The 20,742-nt window shown below is 35.6% G+C and overlaps 3 protein-coding genes across 12 annotated transcripts in view; 2 read left to right on the top strand and 1 right to left on the bottom strand.

Moving 5' to 3' along the window:
* Positions 1-2,753: 2,753 nt before the first annotated feature.
* Positions 2,754-6,732, bottom strand: LOC111472055 (pentatricopeptide repeat-containing protein At1g71490). Of its 5 annotated transcripts, none has more exons than XM_023117750.1 (4): positions 6,656-6,732; positions 3,172-5,594; positions 3,030-3,094; positions 2,754-2,867 (listed from the first exon to the last, which is right to left on the bottom strand). In XM_023117750.1, the coding sequence occupies exon 2, from the start codon at positions 5,456-5,458 to the stop codon at positions 3,320-3,322; it is 2,139 nt and encodes a 712-aa protein (XP_022973518.1). In that variant the 5' UTR covers positions 5,459-5,594; positions 6,656-6,732; the 3' UTR covers positions 2,754-2,867; positions 3,030-3,094; positions 3,172-3,319. The 5 variants fall into 5 exon arrangements, with proteins under 5 accessions (XP_022973518.1, XP_022973521.1, XP_022973516.1 ...); XM_023117753.1 differs by having other exon boundaries at positions 2,754-3,094; positions 3,172-3,981; positions 4,576-5,594; XM_023117748.1 differs by having other exon boundaries at positions 2,754-3,094.
* Positions 6,733-11,258: 4,526 nt separating this feature from the next.
* LOC111472056 lies at positions 11,259-13,794 on the top strand. 6 transcript variants are annotated; one of them, XM_023117758.1, is made up of 3 exons: positions 11,259-11,457; positions 11,608-12,423; positions 13,482-13,794. In XM_023117758.1, the coding sequence occupies exons 2-3, from the start codon at positions 11,641-11,643 to the stop codon at positions 13,611-13,613; spliced, it is 915 nt and encodes a 304-aa protein (XP_022973526.1). In that variant the 5' UTR covers positions 11,259-11,457; positions 11,608-11,640; the 3' UTR covers positions 13,614-13,794. The 6 variants fall into 6 exon arrangements, with proteins under 6 accessions (XP_022973526.1, XP_022973527.1, XP_022973524.1 ...); XM_023117759.1 differs by having other exon boundaries at positions 11,603-12,423; XM_023117756.1 differs by having other exon boundaries at positions 11,259-11,502; positions 11,603-12,423.
* Positions 13,795-17,909: 4,115 nt separating this feature from the next.
* The window catches only part of LOC111472054 (SCY1-like protein 2), a 15,836-nt gene continuing 13,003 nt past the window's right edge, over positions 17,910-20,742 (top strand). Inside the window, exons 1-2 of the mRNA XM_023117747.1 lie at positions 17,910-18,625; positions 20,380-20,484. Of these exons, the coding sequence (XP_022973515.1) occupies positions 18,134-18,625; positions 20,380-20,484 (597 nt within the window). The 5' untranslated portion in view covers positions 17,910-18,133. The remainder of the gene's footprint in view (positions 18,626-20,379; positions 20,485-20,742) is intronic.

Genomic DNA, 20,742 nt, shown 5'->3' with positions numbered 1-20,742 from the left:
TTAGAGTTCACGTGATTCATATTTATTTTCAAAACGAGAACAAATTGAATGTTGTACCTACTTTATTCTCCGACGTTTACCAAAATAAAAAACAGGAATAAAGACAAATCCTAAATTTGAGAATCTCGTTGATTTCGTCCAAAAAGGCGATCAATCTCATTCTTATTGCATTATTTTGCAAAACTCGCATTTTATTTTTCTTTTCGTACACTTAACGTTCACAATATATTTTTCTTGTTTTTCTCGACCCACTTCCATCATTTCATATCTAATAAAGAATTGGTTATTTTTACTCGTGTCAATCGTTAAAATTTTGATTTTTTAGCCAAATTTGAATAAGAGACATAATGATAACAATTGGCTTGACTTACACGACTAAATCTCATAAAATGAAGACAAAAAGTAAATATCAATGTAACCAATTCGAGAGTTAGTTAACACAAATATTCATTTCACTAGATACAAGACTACCGTGCTTATGGGCATGTTGCTAATGTTCAAAGTGACGTCGTTCCTCAAGGGAGGAGCGCTACAAAACCAGAGGGACGCTAAAAAACAAGATCTAGCTCTTACTTTCGATACATGGTTTTTTTCTCTCTTCATGAACTCATGCATAGATTACTTTGACAGGTACGACTCGTTCTACTTATTTGAGCTTCACCACTACCAAGTGTCCTACGACTAGACTCCTTGAACTCACTTGAGCTTATAACTTGCTTTTATTTCTTATCAACCTCTAATCTAGCCTTTAAGCTTTGCTCGAAAATTTGGATGACATAACTAGCCTCACCTATTCTCGGGGCTTTTTACTTTTTAGTTCTTCGTAGCTCTTCATGTGTTTGAGAACTAATAAAGACCTCTTAACCGTGCTCTACATAGTAACTCAATCACAGAATATCGTGGCAGTTAGGTAAGGTCAAATAATTGGCATAGCTAGAACATCAAAACTCATGTCCTTTAGTTTTCCAACTCCTACGTTCGATATGCATTTGAGTCCTTTTCTATTTAACTATTCTCATAACTCAAATTCGTGGAGCATAGTCAACATTTTAGCCAAAATAATTATATAACTATTTTATCTATTCTCATCGATCAGTTTCCTAGAGTCCATCTATACGTTTTTAGGTTACTACGGTAGGTTTTCTTAATACAAGCATTTAGGTTCAACTAGACCATTTAAGTTTAACTCGAGTGAGGACCTTCTTCTTTGGATACAACCCTAGAGAGTTGCGATGACGCGGGATTCTTCCAACCCAGGTCAAATAGGAAGAACTCGAAGATTCCACCTCTGGAAAGCGCCTACACCTAATAGCTTAAGTCGATGTTCCCATTCCAGATCATGAGAAAGAATGTTATTGGCTATTTTCGAATACATATTTCTCATTTGCACTTTCGCTCAATCAACGCTTCATTTAGGTTCATTCACTCCCATTGATTGGATCTTTAGAGCACAATCATTGTCAAGCTTCTACTCATACCCAAGCGCTATAAATCTATGGCATACTTTTATAAACTATCACTTACACTTAGGTTCTACTATTCTCTCTCTGGTTTCTTTTAGAGTTCCTACTAGTCATCTTCAAACTTCTCAATATTAGTCCAAGTAAACTCTTGCTAACTTACTAATCTCTTAAAGCTCGTTAGCTAGTGATAACATCTCCTTATACAAAATTCAGATCAACAACGAGATAAGGCTATAACTAGATTATACTAAACCTCCCAAACCAAGTGTTGTAAACTCTCTTGCAAACATATTTTCAATGCAATCGACATATACGATACTTTCTCTCAAACTGTTTTCAACTTATTTCCTCTTATGTTTTATAAGAACATTTTCTCTTGAAACGTGACTCAAGGCTAAAAACTGGGTCGAGATTGCCTGCAAAGATCAATTCTCGTACGACTAACTTATTCATTGAATTTAACAAACGCTGCATAATCTAAAAGAGTAAGAGTGCAATTGTGACACAAAACATTCTATATAAGAAGATGACGATGACGTGTTTGTCAATAATTACTAATAGAAATATGAATTGCCTTTAATAAGTTGCATCTTAATCATCAAAGCAGATTCCATAAAGTTTAAAAAATAAAAAGAAAAAAAAAAAGAATCTATGGCTAGTGGCTACTTATTAAATGATGCAGCCTGATCTGCAAAACCATGCAACTTTCAAATCTTTTTTGACTTTTTCAAATTAAAAAGCTAAAATTCTTGTGTCAAAAAGTACATCATGAATATGAGGAAATATACTTGAATCTACCCCCTAGACTAATAAATAGTCTAGCATTTAATATAATATGTTCTCTCCCGACCTCTAATAGTTTAAGTGTTCATATGATTCGATAGCTTGACCAACCGAGACAACCCAACGTAAACCATAAAAGTTAGATTGGGTTATGATTTTTTTCGATTTAGGTTGGATTGAATCGAAAAATCAGTCCATTTTGTAGACATTTTTTTGTTGGGTCAACCTAACAAACCCAACCCAACCCAACTCGACCAACTCAAGAATAGAGTTACAATCCTACTCAACCCTTAGAGGGATTAAGAATATTCTATTGTTTAAAGAACTAGGGGGTTCAACAAAAATCCAATGACCTAAAAAACTCGATCAACTCAACTCAGCCCAGTTATGAATTTATTTGGTTAAACTGAACCGAACCAACCCAAATTTATTGTTAATTTTAAAATAATATTTTGCTTACAATACAATTATGGTTGGATTGAACTGAATAAATGACTCGAACCAACCTAACTCAAAAAATTTATGATTGGATTGAACTGGGTTAAAAAATTTACAATCCGAACAATTGGGTTGAGTCTAAAAAGATGTCCTCACTCGCCCCGATCCAACCCACGAGCACCCCTCCAAACCATTATAATAAATCCAAAGTGTTTCAGTTTATTTCACAAGTCACAACAAGCTCTAATCTTCAAAAACTACATGATCATAAATTCATTCTAAAAATAGGTATGTTCTTAAAAGCTCCCAAGTACACATCTCAATATGCATGCAAAGGATACTTACAATTTGGTGATGCCAGCTTTTATCCTGTTCTGCATAAGCAAGTCCATGCTCAACTCGCTGCTAGCCTGAAAAGGCATTGGAATTCATATATCATGCAAAACAAAGAAAATACCATTAGCTTGTAGGATAAAAACCAACATACCTGGTCAGCTGGCATCCCGATCAGCCTCGTAAGACGAGAACCAAACTAAACGTCTAAACCGAGCTTCATCGGAAAGGAAAAGTAAGAATCCAAATGCAACTGAATGAACTTTGTTAAACAGTAAATTGAAATATCCATTTGTTATTCCTCAAAAAACGTCATTGCCGATATCATAATCATCTGTCATCACTAGAGTACCGTGTTTCATTACATCGTTCAAATCGTCTAACAAGTGTTTAGATTCAAGGGCTTGAGGATTAGAAGTGTCCCCAACCAAGAACGAGACGAATTCTGAGCCAACTTCAACCCAAGAACAACCAGGAGCTTTGGCCACACCATAATCTCTCATGAGAGTCCTTATTTTTGCCAACTTACTCCAAGAACCTGCAGCAGCATACATGTTAGCAATCAAGACATAGTAACCAGAATGTTCAGGCTTCATTTCCAGAAGTTTCTCTGCAGCCCATTCCCCGATATCCGTGTTTCGATGGATGCAACATGCTCCGATAAGAGTCGCCCACATAGCCGATGTCGGTCTATAAGGCATTCTCGTGATAATCTCCTTTGCTCTGTCCAACAGACCAACCCTCCCAAAAAGGTCTGCCATACAAGCATAATGTTCCAAATGAGGGCTTAGTCCATGCACACTTTGCATCTCTGCAAATAAAACTTCACCCTGTTTCACAAGACCAGAGTGACTACAAGCTGATAGGACAGCAACCATAGTTATATGATCTGGTTTGATATCGACACTTTTCATTTCTTCGAACAGCCTTAGCGCTTTCCTCCCCTCTCCTTGCATGCCATAGCCTGCAATCAGGGAAGTATACGTCACTTCGTCCTTCTTGCTTAATGAATCGAAAACTCTTTTAGCTTCTATAACCTTGCCCGACCTTGCATACATGTCAACCAAAGCATTCCACAATAACAAATAATCTTGAAAATCTTGGCGTTTAGTAATGTAACAGTGAAATTCTCTCCCATGTTGTAAATCTGCAACTCGAGCACAAAGAGGAAGAATGCTAGCAAACGTCACATAGTTCGGTTCTACACCAAATAGTAAAAATTCTCTAAACAGACGCAGGGCGTCCTCAACCCGGTCGACATGTGAGAGGCCAGAAAGCATGGAATTCCACGTGATTATACTTTTGTCATCATTTAATCGAAACAAAATATATGCACGCATGATGTCTTTACAACGAGCATACATGGTAAGTAAAGCGTTTTGAACAGTGGATGACTTATGATAACAATGTCTGATAGTAAAGCCATGGATTTCCTTTCCTAATCTAATGGCACCAATGTGGGAACAAGCACCTAAACCTATAATCATTGCTACATCGTCCAAATGAATACCAAAATTTCTCATTTGAGACAGTAACTTAAGAGCTCGAGTAAACTTACCAAGGCGCAAGCAACCTCCAGCTATAATATTCCAAGTTACAATGTTAATTTCAAGACACTTACTCTGCATGATGTCAAACAGTTCAAATGCCTCCTTCCACATACCCTTGGAGGCATAACAAGAGATCATGGAATTCCACGATACTGCATCCCGGTCAAGCATATTGTCGAACAAGTTACGTGCAGTGTCCAGCTCGCCACATCTTCCATACATAGATATCAGAGCATTCTGAACAAACAAACTCCATTGATTTGACCAAGAATTAATACACTTGTGAACTTCTAAACCAAATCCCAGATTTTGTGTTTCACCACAAGCCTTCAAAATGGAGGGAAAAGTGAAATTATCTGGTCTGACCCCTTTACTCAACATCTGTTTGTAAGCTAAAATGGCTGACTCGTGAAGTTCATTTCTGACATATGATGTGATGAGTAGATTCCAAGGACAGGGGTGAAATAAATTAGAATTCTCAACAAGGGTATGAGCCTCAGCCAGAAGTTTAAAGCTCGAGTAGAATGTGACAAGCTTGGGGACCAAAATGGAGTCTTCCTCAAGACCTGACGAGATAATGCGACCATGAAGTTGCTTACCTGACGGGAGTGAGCTACAAGTGGTGCATGATACAAGAAGAATGGAGATGGATTGCACGATGAGGTCAAATGAATCATTATAACTACGGCGCAATTGAACGAGGGAGAAGGCTTCAAATGCTTTGGACAATTGACCATGAGAGGCAAAGCTTTTAAGGGAATAAAAAATAGAATTAATCATAAATTCTCTACCATTGCTCACAGGTACATTTTTCCATTGTTTAGGTATGAATGTCAGGAGCTTATATATAGAAAGACCTCTGAGGATGTATTCAGGAGAGGAAGATGACATACACAATGGTAAGCAAGAACCTATAACATGTTTTATCCCTTTAGTTGCAGCATAGAGCTAGGAAATTTTGATGGATCAGTGACTATAATATATGCCCCACGATTGAGAACGAAATGGCAACAAAAATACCATATCCCTGAAAAAAGGAGCTAAACAAACGTCAAAATACTCGAAAAATAAAGGATTATATGAGAATTGTAAGCATTGGATGAACATTCAAACTAGATACCCAGACATAATATCAAATTCATATGAATTCTTCCTTTTCAAGTAGATTCTATTAATTCTAAGCCCATTCTTTCCTCATCTTCCCATGGCTGCACAGAACTCTTGAGCAAGCTTATCTAAAATACCGCCTCCCATGACTCTCCACAATGGTATGATATTGTCCACCTTGAGCATAAGCTCTCGTGGCTTTGCTTTTGGGTTCCCCAAAATGCCTCATACCAATGGAGATATATTGCTTACTTAAAAACTCATGATCATTCCCTAAATTGGTCAATGTCCCCTCGAACAAAGTACACTATAGAGCCTCCTCTGAGACCTATGGAGCCCTCGAATAGCCTCTCCTTAATCGAGGCTCAACTCCTTCTCGAGAGTCCTCGAACAAAGTACACCTTTTGTTCGAGACTTTAGTCACTTTTGACTACACCTTCGAGGCTCACTACTTCTTTGTTCGACATTTGAGGAAGGACATGACTCTGATACCATGTTAGGAATCACTGACTCTCTACAATGGTATGATATTGTCAACTTTGAGCATAAACTCTCGTGATTTTGCTTTTGGTTTCCCCAAAAGACCTCATAACAGATGTATTCCTTCCTTATAAACCCATGATCATTTCCTAAATTAACCGACGTGGAACTCCCTCCCAACAATTCTCAACAAAGACAAGAAAACCCACCATTGGCGTTTAACGACAAACCCACTAACTGGAGCTCAAGCCGGCGGTGACGTCCAATACAGAGAACTTGCAGCCGCTTCACAAAGTCAAACCGTCTTGGCCTCTGTCACCCTCGTCTTAGCAACAACCGAATAGAAAAAATGGAATTTCAACCGAAACAGTCGGTTTCGTTTTCTCGATTGAGTTTCTTAGGGTAAGGAATATAATCACTACAAATTACGACAATCTAAAAGAGGTTTGAAGCTTTTGAAAAACAGAGATGGAGAATGAGGATGAGAATGAGAAAGAGTACCTGAAGATGGAGCGAGGAAGAAGATTGAAAGGCCGGAGAGCGACGGCGGCCGTGGCAGTGTTGAAGCAAGAATACAGGGGAAACGGCCGTGAAAAGAATAGGAGGGGAGTTGATTGGGCTGGGCTTTGTGATGGATTGGGGCCAATGGTTTGGGCCTACAAATACGAGGGAAATTATGACTAGTAAATAAAAAAGAAAAATAAAAATTGTACCAGACAATAGGGGTGTACATGGTTCGGGTTGGGTCGGGTTGAAGGATTTTTTCGACCCAACTCAAAAGTTCGGGTTGGTTGGATTGGTAACCCAACCCAACCCAAAAATTTTCACAACCCGACCTAACCCAACCCAACCCAACTCTCTATTTTCGGGTTAGGGGTTGTCAATTTTTTTTTTTTAAGTTTTATTTATCACAATTTATAATTATTCGCATATATTCTAAAATATAATAAAAGTTTACAAATAAATACAAATTCGATCTATAATTATTGACAAAAAATAATAATAATAAATTAAAAAAAACATAGTTCAACATTATCATAAAATTAAAGACAATTAAGTACCGACATTTTTTAAATATTATTTAAAATAACGAAAATACAAAGATATATCATGAAATTAAGTAAATAATAAAAATGATTAGTTTAAAAGTATCGTATATAATAAAAAAAAATATATATATAAATATTTTAATTGAAATATGTTTATTTATACTTATCTTAAACTATTAAAAAAAATATAAATAATATTATAATAATGTTGCAACAAATAAATAATAAATATATTATAATTTAAAATTATATATATATATAAAATCTATGTTTAAGAATTATATGTATAAAATTTATTAATAATTATAGGTTAATTTATTCTAAAGTATTTTAAAAATGGTCTGAAATATTAATGTATTTTTAAAATATATGTATATAAAAGAAACTAAATAAATAAATTAAAAATAATAAAATAATATAAAAAAAATTATACAAAATGTATAAATATATATAAGAAATTAAAAATAACAAAATAGAAAAATAATATAAACAAAAAAAAGAAATTAAAAATTTGAACGTCCTTAACTCATTTATATATTTTTATTTGGCTCGAGTCAACTTGAAGGTTTTACCAATGAACCTGAAACTAAACCGATTTAGTTCGGGTTCAGTAAAATGAATCCAACCCTACTCGAAATGTTAATCCAACCCAACCAAACATTTATAGTTCGGGTTGGATTGGTCCGGGTTGTCGAGTTGACTGTACACCCCTACCAGGCAATTTAATAACCTTTATAGTTCGACCAAGATTGAAGTGAACCCATGTAATCCGAGCATTCAATTACAAGTATAGTTGAGGGAGACGACGATAGAGTTAAAAATTCAAGATAATCGTAAGGGGCTCATTAGATGAAAGAGTTTCATGTTGGTTAATGGTACACGAATCAATTGAATCATTTTTACTCGGTAAATTCAAAAGGCAGCCTTATTACCGTATTTTAATTTTTAATGCTACAATTGTCCAACGCCCATGAATTAATAATTTAGGGCATAAACACACCCAGAAGTTGTACGAACCTATATGTACCTATAGACGTAAATGTATATTTTAAAATTAACAATAAATTCGGGTTGGTTCGGTTCAACCTAATCTAGGTTTAGATGACCCGATAACCAACCCAAATTATAAAATTTTCATTTATTTGAACCAAACTCAATCCAATAAGTTCGTAATCCAATCCGAACAATACGGGCTAGGTTAGGTTGATCGAATTTTTAGAACACCCCAATAAAAACTCAATCCAAATAAGTTCGTAATCCAATCCGAACAATACGGGCTAGGTTAGGTTGATCCAATCCGAACCAATAAAAAATTTCGATAGTTAATGAATTTGATTCAATTTAATTTTCAAAAAAAATTATTTGCATTCTTGTCTTTCAACATATCATATTATATCATTCATATCGTACATCGTCTTATGTCATATCATGCACATAATATATCCTTCAACATATTATATTATATTAATGCACGTATCATATCCAATGATATTTTAGATCGGTGAATTGTTGCAATTATTTAGGTTGTCAATAATCTTATATGAATTAGAGTAAAGAATAATCCAATTAATGGATTAAATTAAAAAAGAATATAATGTAGCAGCAGGATGATCAGCTCAATCACCGGAACCTGCTTTCACTCAGGATGATCAGCTCAATCACCGGAACCTACTTTCACTCCTCTCCTTTTAGGTCATTGAACAAGGGAAAACCGCAACATTTTCCTTAGCTCAATAACTTGTCCCTATTTATTCTTTCTTTAAACATCTTCTTTCTGTCCTTTCCTTTAGGGTCTCATTGCTTCGGGCCTCTTTATTCAAAGACTCGGTAAATGGGTTCATTAGCTAATGAATTGACTCTCCCTGATGAAACTGTCAAAGAGGAAGAAAGATTAATTCCCCTCTATTCCGTTCCGTTCTTGTTAACAGAGATAAAAGAAAGATAAAATGTTGACTTTTGACAATGGTGATTACATCGTGGACGGAATAAAAAAAAGTCAAATAACGAACTAAACGAGAGAGAAAGTATGTGTGACTTAATCTTAATAAATAGGGATCACTCTAACAACAAATAGGAAAGATTTAACTAAACAATAGGGATTTATGTAACAAAGAAAATACAGAAACAACGCTAATAAGAATGTTAAAGGGTATTAAACACCGTAAGAGAAAATATAATATCTGGAAAATATTGAAGAGTATTAAATGGTTGGTATGAAAATAATACTATAACAAACATATATAAATATTTCGAGACTTAACTCATACAAAGACTCTAACATGAAGTATAACATATGGACGAATATAAATTAGAGAAATAATTTTGGAGAAGTTTGAACTTGAAACTGATGTTATGGGATAACTTCGTGACATCAACCTAAGCTAATCAGGTAAGTGGTCTTACTATCGACATGATTATATTTGATGTTGACACGTGCCTCGTGGTTCTGCATGTGTCATATATATTGATATGTGTGAATTGTCTGTGGATCGAAATGCTTCTTATATGTTATAGTATGTGAGTTTTATGATAATAATTACGGTATGATGTTTTCAATGATATGTTTGAGATAGGATACGAGAAGAATGCACAAAAAGAAATGTAACGATAGGAGTAAGATACGTTCATGAAACGTTAAGGTTAGGTTACATACCGAAGTGTTATGGATAGGAGAGATTGATGAAAGAATACAATTAGGTTATGGGTAGAAAGTGAGGTTTGTGATAGATTGATAGAACGATAGCGTTAGAATCTGTTCCTGTGATGATATGACTAAGGTACGTTCACGTAATGATATGACTGTAATAGGTATAAGAATATTAAGGCTATGATAAGTTAGGAAACGATATGACCACGAAGTGTTTACGATATGACATATTTATGATACGATATATTGTGATATGATATGTTATGTTTAGATTGTTTTGTGTGACCATTGAGGTAATTGTTGTACGAATTGCATGTTATAAAATGACATGTTAAAAACATGAAGTGTTATGTTATGTTTTTTAAATTATATATATACATGTTATGAATGATATGATATCATGATAAATGTATGATATTAGAATTGAAAAATGAGAAAAAATATGATATGAATGTAAAACGAGAGCGGGGTTATATTTAATAATGTCAAAAATAGAAAAATATTGGAACCTCATGCATTATGTGTGCTCACGCATAAACCCCTATTGGGCAGGGATACGATCATTATGTTTTACATAATGTTGCCGGCAGGGGTACGATCATTTTATTTTACATAATGCTGTCGGGGCGCTACCAATTCTAACGGGTGTCTGGCATAAGGAGCTCCCAGATTATGCTCGCCCGACAAGAAAAGTGTCATAGCAGTGAGCGAACTGACTGGTGAGTCCATACTCGCACGTATGGGCTGTGTGTAGAGTATATGGTACACATCCAAGTTACCCGTTATGACAGTAGCGTAGGAAAATAGATTGAAAGGACAGGTTCCGTCATTGCATTCGCATGTTCTTGCATTTAACCCCCAAAAGAAGTATTTCTTCAAATACTCTACTACATTTTTCAGGTTAAAGTAAGACATTCCTGTACGGCTAACGACGATATCACAATTCGAGACTATGCATATGGTAGTGGTATTTATTTTCCTAGACTTGCTAGAATAAGATGTTTTTATTTAGCTTTTGTTGTGTCGTTGTAAGGTGTTTTCGAAACACGTTAGTCCATGGCTGTGTTTTAAGACAAATGTTAGGTTTTATCAAATTTAAATGAATCTTTTCGCATTCAATGTTCATGATATGTATATAGTAGCGACCTTAAATTTCACACATATCAAGCATATGACACGTGCATAATATAATTTTTCAAAATTAATGAAAGTAAAAAAAATTAAAATATTAAATAAATGACGGAAACTACTCAAATAAAAGAATTTAAAATATTAAATATAAGTACATATTTTATCCCGACCAATTAAGATAATTTCGAAACCCAATTGGACTGTTTCGGTTACTTCGGACACCGCCAGTAAGTTTATCCAAACCCAATCCGTTCTTCCATTTCCTTTCCATTGTCTTTATCTCCACCACCCCTTATTTGCACCTCAAAGTGTCAAATTCAATCAAACCCAATACGCCATATCCAAATTCTCCACAAATCCTCTGTTCTCATCTCCACATTGCTTCCCTTACGCCTCTCTCCCCATTCGCACTTCCCTTTAATCCTCAAAAATCTCATCTCCGCCTCTGAATTTTTTATATTCTGTAGGGAAGTTAGGTTAGATTTCGTTTCGTGTGTTCATCGGTTATCTGAAATTCTCCAGTGGGTTGGATCTTCTTTTGACTACTTTTCGTTCGGTTTCTGTTCTGTTTTGGCTGCTTCATGTTGTATAAGTTGTTTCTTGTGATTTTTTCTTTTTCAGTTCAGTTTGTGGATTGAGGAATTTCAGTGTTGGCTGTCATGGAAGGAGCAGTGGAAGCTGAGTTTCAGGATTGGGAGGTGCTGCTCCATGATTCAAACGCTGAAACCGCCCAAACTGCGGCGAAGTTTTCCGGGGAGAAATCGACTCATTTTGGGGGAATTGAAGGTGAGTCCGATTCCGATAGCATAATTAAATCCGACTATTTCTCTCTTGATAATCAGGGACGGCGAGAGAAGACTGTTCCTGAGCGTGATCTTAGCGAAGAGGAAGGCTCTGTTGAATCGGATAATCCTAGTTGGATCGATCCGAGTTCGGAGAATCGGTATGGTCCGGTTATCTCGGCTGAATCATGGTCCGATTCTGGTAGTGATAGGTCGGATGAGCGTAAATTTAACGAAATCGATTCGAAAACTGAATCTGGAATTGCAGAGTTTCTGCAAGGTGATGATGAATTGAGTGGTAGGATTCAGAAATTGGAGAGTTTAGAGTCTCATGATACCAAAATTGAATTAGCTTTTGAAGAATTTGATGAAACTCAATCCCAAAGCAAGGATTTACGCAATTTGGAGGAGAAGAAGAACATCCAAATTGAAGAAACGAAAGCCAATGATGAATCTGGCAGTGAGGTTGGGGATAAGAGGAAAGTAGTTTGGTGGAAGGTTCCATTAGAGGTATTGAAGTACTGCTTGTTTAAGGCAAGCCCTGTCTGGTCATTCTCTGTAGCAGCTGCTGTGATGGGCTTCATTATTCTTGGAAGGAGGCTCTACAGAATGAAGAGGAAGACCCAGAGCTTGAACCTGAAAGTTATCCTGGATGAGAAGGTAAACTCAACAAGAATTTATATACATAAGAGATTTGATGCTGAACTTTTGTTACTGTTCGAACTTGTTCCTGTTCTTGTTCCTGTTCTTTTGCCTGATAATACTGTTTTTGTTCTCTGTGATATGATGCTGCATTTTTTTCATAGTTCTGATTGCTACACCTTGAAGAAATTGTGAAAGTTGTTGCTCTTTGGGTTTATTATGCTGCATATTTGTGGTTCTTTATAGTGATATATGTGAATCAAGTTGAATAGAGTGTCACCGGGGTTCGTTGTTTGCTTAAGTGAGTGGTGATTGGTTGTTTGGATCGGCAGGCTCGGTGATTGGGCATCGAACTGTCCGTTGCCAGCTCCAATTCCTCCTCGTTGATGTGCCACAATGTGTGTAACGGCCAAACCCATTGCTAATAGATATTGTCCTCTTTAGGCTTTCCCTCAAGCTTTTTAAAATCCCTCAAGGTTTTTAAAATGCATCTGATAGGGGAGGTTTCTACACCCTTATAAAGAATGTGCATTCTCCTCCTCAATCAAAGTGGGATTTCACAATCCACCCCCTCTCGGGGCTCAGCGTCCTTGTTGGCACTCGTTCCTTCCTCTAATCGATGTGGGTCCCCCCCAATCCACCCATTTCGGGTTCAGCGTCCTTACTGGCACACTGCCTCGTGTCCTTACTGGCTGAACCTCTTCGCTGACACAATACCTGGTGTTTGGCTCTGATATCATTTGTAATGGTCCAAGCTCACTGCTAGCAGATATTGTCCTCTTTAGGCTTTCCCTTTCGGGCTTCCCCTCAAGGATTTTAAAACGCGTCTGCTAGGGAGAGGTTTCCACACCCTTATAAAGAATGTGCGTTCTACTCTTCAACCAAAGTGGGATCTCAAAGTTTGAATAAATTTCAATACTCAATTAGTTCACATGCTGTGAACTTTTTTTTGGAGATTCATAGTTAGGGGATTTATTCGTAGGTTTCTTTTGGAACTTTATAGTAGCTTAGTTTTCGATGTCTTTTCGAAGTCGAGATGATATTCTTTGACCCCATGAACTAACTATTACTTGCAGAAGGGATCTCCATTCATGAGTCGAGCTGCTCATCTTAATGAAGCCTTTTCGGTTGTGAGGCGTGTTCCGATTGTTCGACCCGCTCTCCCTTCTGCTGGGATAAACCCATGGCCTGCAATGAGCATGAGTTGAGGATTCTTCCCAGAACAACAGATGCAGATAGTGTGAAAGCAATAGTGTCACTCTATATATATGTATATAAAAGATGTAATATTCTACAGGTTCCAATGTATGTTCTGTACCACTACAAGATGCTTCAGCATCAGCTGTGTGTAAAGTAATTAAATTCAGATATTGGCTTCTATCTTTTTTTTTTCTCTTTCTAATTTCCTTCTTTCCTTTTAGGTAGAAATTTTTTCGAATAACTCAAATTTTAGGTAGGGTTTGGATTGAGTTGTCATTTCTTATAAAACAGATATGAATCAAAGAGACATCAATTATACAATATACTTCAACGAAGATGTGATGAAAGCATTGTTGAAATTATCAAAAGATATTTCAATTCAGGCTACATTCATGAATAATGAAGTTTCATATTATAAATTTTGAGTGAATTACAATTTAGAGTAATTTAGAGATATTGTATTTCATTAACTTATTTTAAGACTTTTTATTTACTTTAGATTACATTTACGATTATAAAGTATGGATTTTGCTGGTAGAGTGATTTGTTCCATGTTGATTTGTTCCATGCTTTTCTCAACTGCCAAATATTTACAAATCACAGTGTATCACTAATATCGGTTATAAATGGTAATAGCTTAAGCCCATGATTTTAAAACTCGTAGGCTAGGAAGTAGGCTAGGAAGAGGTTTCTATACCCTTATAAGAAATGTTTCGTTCTGCTGGCACATCGCTCGGTGTCTGGTTCTGATACAATTTGTAACAACTCAAGCTCATTACTAGCAGATATTGTCCACTTTGATTCGTTACATATCGTTGTCAGTCTCACAATTTTAAAACGCGGTTGTTAGGGAGAGGGAATGCTTCGTTCCCCTCTCCAACCGATGTGAGACCTCACGTAAACGCGTAATAATCTCAAAAACTGATCTCAGTTTTAAAATTTTCAAAATTTTAACTTAACCCAAATCGGAAAAAAAAAAAAAAAAAATCTAACCCAACCCAATTTTTATGATTTTGGATCTTGGATCATATGAACACCATTAGGTGTATAATTTAAATTCTTTTTAGAAGAAATTAATTTTCACTTTAAAACTTGTTAAATGAAAAACTTGTTGGAGAAGCCCAAATATTTCCAAATAATTTAAATGGGTTAGAGTCGCGAGATCGCTGGGACTCAAGGATAGGTGCATTTAAAGAATGGTCGAGATAGGTTAAAAAAAAAAGTGGCTGTTGAGTTGAGGACTACCCACCAAGTACGTTGGGATGTGGAGAATCGGCCCGCAATCCCTCCAACCGATAGGAGCAAAAGGTTACGTTGTTCTGTGAAGCCAGCGTCACGCGGTTTCCTTGCCTCTAAGCGCAGCTACCCCTCAGGACAACAACCTAACTCCTTACTTAAAATGGACGGGCCACATATTCACTCCAATACCCTACTCGTTGGGTTGAGCCAACCTTCAACCCACTTTAATGCCCCCATTTGAGTTACAAGCTCGCATTATCAAGCTCGGCGATTTTTAGTGGTATAAGTCACATTATAAACACTACATCTAATTTTAAATCTAGCGACCAAGAAGGATTCCTCTATAGCTGAAAATAGGCTCTTGGTATTACTTCTCCAAACAAACAATGTGGGTATATTATTTTATTTTTTTAGTTTTTGGAAATTAAATCTATAAATACATCGGCTCGTACAAGACGTATACCATCCGCGCTCGGTATATCACATATTCAACTCCACAAGAACTAAAGTTACTCTTTTGAGACCATTTCGGTAAGTCAATTTCCAAATTCACTTTTCGTCAAAATTACATCAATTTCGTTATAAATCTCTTGAATTGGGCTAGAAAAAACACCAAAAAAATTTATATGTCATGATGTCACAACAACCGCTTTTCCTCCACAATGTCCAACACAGCTCGTTAGTGAGTGCTAGCCCGATGAGCCAAGCCTAAGGGGTGTGCAAACTCGTTTGGTAGATCCATACTCGCATGTCTGAGTCACGTGTAGAAGAGTACTACACATCCAACCTTGCCTAGACTAGAAAGTCGCCTAAGGCCATGAAATGATGTTTTAAATGATAGGTCGCTCCATGTGTTTGCATTTTCCTACTCTAACAGTGGGGTCACTTATTGAGTATTTTTTAAAATACTCAAGTCATGTGCTACTCTTATATTTCAGTCAAAGGCAAGACGCCCATGTACGGATGACAGTGGCGACGCGTTGAAGACCATGAAACCTGTATTAGGGTAGATGTATTTTATCTTTTTATAGTCTTAGGTTAGAATAGAACATTATTTTAATTTCCTTACGTCGTTTCTCATTTTCATCTTAAATGTTTTTGTGTTTTCTTAAACGTTATACATTAAACGTTTATGTCCATTGTGTCATTTATGAATTATTTTAAATGAATAATTCTATATGCAAAGTTCATGTCATACGAACGGTAACACAACTTTATCATAGTAGAACAATAGAGTCGTTACATTTTGGTTTTTTAGTTATTCATATTTTGCTCTCCTAGACTTTCACATATATCAACGGTATATCATATCATATATATTTCAGGTATATTATTGATATATGGGGTATTAATATTCATATTAGGTATATCATTAGTATATGAGCACTCATAATCACAAATACCAATATTATTGATTCCTTCTGATATGAAATCACCACAAGAGGGGCGTAAGATTCGGATTACCTTGTTGATCGAATATCTTAAAGCAAGAATACTTGTTTGAGATTTAATCACACTACAAGCAAGATCGATCATGTCTAGCTTGAATGATTCTTGTTGATCAAATATCTCAAGACAAAAACACTTGATTGAGATTCGAATCACTCTACAAGCAAGATCGATTATGTTTAGCTTGAATGATTCTTGTTGATCAAATATCTCAGGGCAAGAACACTTGATTGAGATTTGAATCACTCCACGAGCAAGATCGATCATGTTTAGCTTGAATGATTCTTGTTGATCAAATATCTCAGGGCAAGAACACTTGATTGAGATTCGAATCACTCCACTAGTAAGATCGATCATGTTTAGCTTGAATGATTCTTGTTGATCAAATATCTCAAGGCAAGAACACTTGATTGAGATTCGAATCACTCCACAAGCAAGATTGATCATGTCGAGCTTGAATGATTCTACATGCAACCTAAACTACATAAAATTGCAAAGAAACTTAGTCATTGGCTAAAGAAGAGCACAAATGCTTTTTTTACTTATTTTTCAAGTTACTTACAAATACAATGTACATGACTTTATATAGCCTCGAAATGAAAGTACGACATTCCAAGATAATTGAGAGATTTTGATTTGGCAAGCAGTCCTACCGATTGATCTTTCCTAATACCAATTCAATTTCACAGCCGATAATGCAAAACTGGAACGAACTCGTTCAACAACCAAAGGAAAAACAAAACAAAAACATGTGAAATCTAATTCTCCGATTAAATTCCAGGAACTATATCAACGCCTAATTTGATGTTGTTCATATTCGGAACCTTGATCAGATGTAAAACCAAGGAACATAAACCAAACATCAAAAGAAAAATCCAGAAATTTTCCTGAAGAACGAAATTTACAAAACAAAAGGCGAAAAACTTACCCTGAACTTTACGGCGTAGACGGGCCTGAAGAATCAGAGAGCTTCGGTGGAGCTTGTAACAGAAGCTTCGAGGAAACAGAAGAAGATAATTATTTATTTAGTTTTTTCAAGAGTGATTATTTTCGAATTTCAAAACGTATGAATTTATAGTAAAAACAAAATCAATTTTTTAATAACTATTTTTTCTAAAAATAAAAATAAAATTTAGCTTGAAATTTGAAAGTATAATCTTAGGGTAATAATAATAATAATAATAATAACAATAATTTTATTAATATTACAAAAATATTTTTACTAGTTTTAATATTCATAACTTATATTAAAAAAATTAATTTTTTAATATTATTTAAAAAAATTTACAAATGTGATATTAAATTTCTATTTATATATTTTTGAAATTAAAAGAGTATTTTTTTTAATTTAATATATTTCTTAAATAATAATAATAATTAAATTCTTATTAATATCTTTCAATTTTTAAAAAAAAAATAAAAAAATATTTATATATTTTTGAAATTAAAAGAGTATTTTTTAAAATTTTAAATATATTTTTGAGATAAAATAATAATGGTTATATCTTAAATTAATAATATTTTTTATTTTTTATTTTTTTTATTATTATTGAAAAATTTAAGATATATATATATATATATGTATGTATATATTCTTATAACAGTAGACAGCGAATTGATGAACTAAGCAGACTAATCAAGGAAACCAAACCTTGCTACTTGGACAGAGAAATGGAAGAACCCCAAACACTGATTCTTTGATCCAAATTCCCAAATTCCTCCTTCTCCTTCGAATCCCATCCCAAATCCCTCTTCCATTCCTCCAAATCATCGTCTTCATCCACAATTCTTCGACATTTTTACTGGTTTAACTTCTACTTGTCGGTGAAGACGAACAAAAATGGCGTTGAATATGAAAACCCTCACCCAAGCCTTAGCCAAGACCGCTGCGGTGATCGAGAAAACTGTTCATACCACCGTCCAGGAGGTCACCGGACCCAAGCCCCTTCAGGATTACGAGCTTCTCGATCAGATCGGCTCCGCTGGTCCTGGCATGGCTTGGAAGTTGTATTCTGCGAAGGCTCGTGATTCTTCGCGGCCTCAGCAATATCCCACTGTTTGCGTATGGGTTTTGGATAAGAAGATTCTGTCGGAGGCTAGGGCTCGCGTTGGGTTGTCGAAGTCTGTCGAGGATTCGTTTTTGGATCTGATTCGAGCTGATGCGGGGCGGTTGGTGAGGCTGAGGCATCCGGGAGTGGTTCATGTGGTTCAGGCGTTGGATGAGAATAAGAATGCCATGGCCATGGTTACCGAGCCGCTGTTTGCGTCGGTGGCGAATGCTGTTGGGAATGTGGAGAATATTGCTAAGGTTCCTAAGGAGCTCCAGGGTTTGGTATGTAGAGCTTTCTTTATTTCTTCTTTTCCCTGGGTGCTCTCCACTTTGGACTAGTATGGTAAATGCGATTCCCAATTGGCTCTGAGGAGTCTCTTGTGTTATTCAATTGAGTTATCAGTCTGAAATTGTTAGTAAATGCCAAATATTATAGGAATTTAAAATTTTTTTGTGACTATGATGATCACTCAACTTGATGGTTTTTGTCGACTTATTCATGAGTTTTCAACTTGGGCTCTCTTGCTTTGAAGATGTGTAATGCTAGAAGTTTGTGTTGTTGCGTCAAGTAAATGTGTGCATTCCTTTTTATGAGAGACAGAGATCCACTTTTCATTCATAAGTAGAAGGCATATGAAAGAGTAGAGACCATCCTAATCAAATAGAGCTTATGAAAAAGTTGCTCCCTTTGGTACTTGTAAAAGTACAAAAGGATCATGAAAGGGTACACTAAGAGGAGGTTGAAAGATTAAATAACATTTGGAGTGCCTAATTTTTAGGTTTCTTTCTGTTGAATACTTTTTGTTGTTGGATGTCGATGTTCTACGGTTTGAGCAAAATGATTTGGGAGACTAAATGCCAAGGAAATTTACAGTTCTGTGTTGTTTCTTTTCCCCAAAGGTATTACTAATTGTTGCAGGGTCAATTAGAGTAGCTATTTGAGCTATTCTCCTTTAGGTGGTATGTTTTGTGTGAGTATGACAATGTAGATGCTTTCCGTTGTTTTTGATCACCAAGGTTTTTTATGCTTTTTCTTTGTATCTCATTCTTGTTATGGGAGCCATTTTCTGTAATGTTTTGTAGGTAAGTAGGCAGATGTTTTCTGGCTCTTGGTGTCTTGGGCTTTCCTTTCTTTCTTTTTTCTTGTCTTCCTGCATGTTTTCATTTTTTTTAAAAAAAGCTCGATTTTGTGTATAAAAAAAAAAACCAGTCTAAATGTAGGTCGTCTTTTCCCTTTTTTTAAAGATTTTTTCTTCCGTGGTGTTGCCTTACTAAATGTTTTGGGTTTCAAGTTGCTTTCTTTGAAGGGAGTCTGGTTCACAGTTCTCACAAGTTTGGGGTTGTGTAGTATGAGGTTCGTAAGTGTGTATTGTCCATATCTGGTTTATCAGTCAACTTTGGATGCCTTAGGAATCTATGGTCCTTGTAGATATCAAGAAAGACTTCTATTCTGGCAGGCATTACAGGACCTATATTGCCTATCTACAGATAATTGGCTTTTGTCTGGTGACTTCAATATCTCTCAATAGCACACGTAAAACCCAATGGAAAGAAATAAATCAAAGAATATTCACAAAAAAGACACATATTTATACAAAACTCTCCGACAATGTTGTTTACCCAGCTATATCTGGGTGTAATTTGTCTAATTTTTTTACTTCTTATAGTTATACCTTCCTCCTAGTAAATTGGGAAGCTCTTTTGTAAACATCGTGCATATTAGATCCCTTTTGTAAATTTCAATTATCAAAGAAATTGTCTTGAGGAAAAAAAAAAAAAATTGGTTTGTGAGTTTGTTCTATCCTCTTGTAAACTAAGTATTTGGTTTGTAGGGTTGTGTGTGGATAAATTATGAGTTTTAGATGTCAAGTGATTTTAGTATTTCTAATAAATTAATTGTTGAGAAATGGCTTCTATTCTCATATGTGTCATATGTGTGATTTTCTATGCGGTTGGATCCCCAATCATGTGATGCTTGTAGCTTTCTTAAATGCTTCTTTGCTCTCATCAGCTTGTTCTTCACTTGCATTTCACAGGAAATGGGACTACTGGAAATAAAACATGGTTTGCTTCAGATAGCAGAGTCTTTAAACTTTCTTCATAGCAATGCACATCTCATTCACCGGGCTATATCTCCCGAGGTATCAATTTTGTTTCAACTTTTTCTTTACTTTGGAGCTGACTACGACAATTGTTAAAGATACGTTTCTATAAACAATTTCTTCTTGGTTTAGTACCTAATTTTTCTTGGTAGATTAAAGTGTCTTACTTAAAATTTTGAGGTTCTGTGAAGTTATTTTGTTGCTTCATTGAGAATTTAAGTGTTGAATGATACAAACTTCTTACAAATGTAAAGAGAAATACAAAACCCCCAACACACTCCCCCCCCCCCCCCCCCC

This window comes from Cucurbita maxima, unplaced genomic scaffold (genome assembly GCF_002738345.1).
Source record: "Cucurbita maxima cultivar Rimu unplaced genomic scaffold, Cmax_1.0 Cma_Scf00063, whole genome shotgun sequence".
NCBI classification, from domain to species: Eukaryota; Viridiplantae; Streptophyta; class Magnoliopsida; order Cucurbitales; family Cucurbitaceae; genus Cucurbita; species Cucurbita maxima.
Note: the sequence above shows the minus strand (reverse complement) of the source record. Positions and strands in the feature narration are given on the sequence as shown.

Bases quoted from the DNA above. Each gene is read 5' to 3' on its own strand.
- LOC111472055 (XM_023117748.1), bottom strand. From the start codon at position 5,458: ATGTCATCTTCCTCTCCTGAATACATCCTCAGAGGTCTTTCTATATAT.
- LOC111472056 (XM_023117758.1), top strand. From the start codon at position 11,641: ATGGAAGGAGCAGTGGAAGCTGAGTTTCAGGATTGGGAGGTGCTGCTC. The intron at 12,424-13,481 runs GTAAACTCAACA...TATTACTTGCAG, and splicing joins AAGTTATCCTGGATGAGAAG to AAGGGATCTCCATTCATGAG.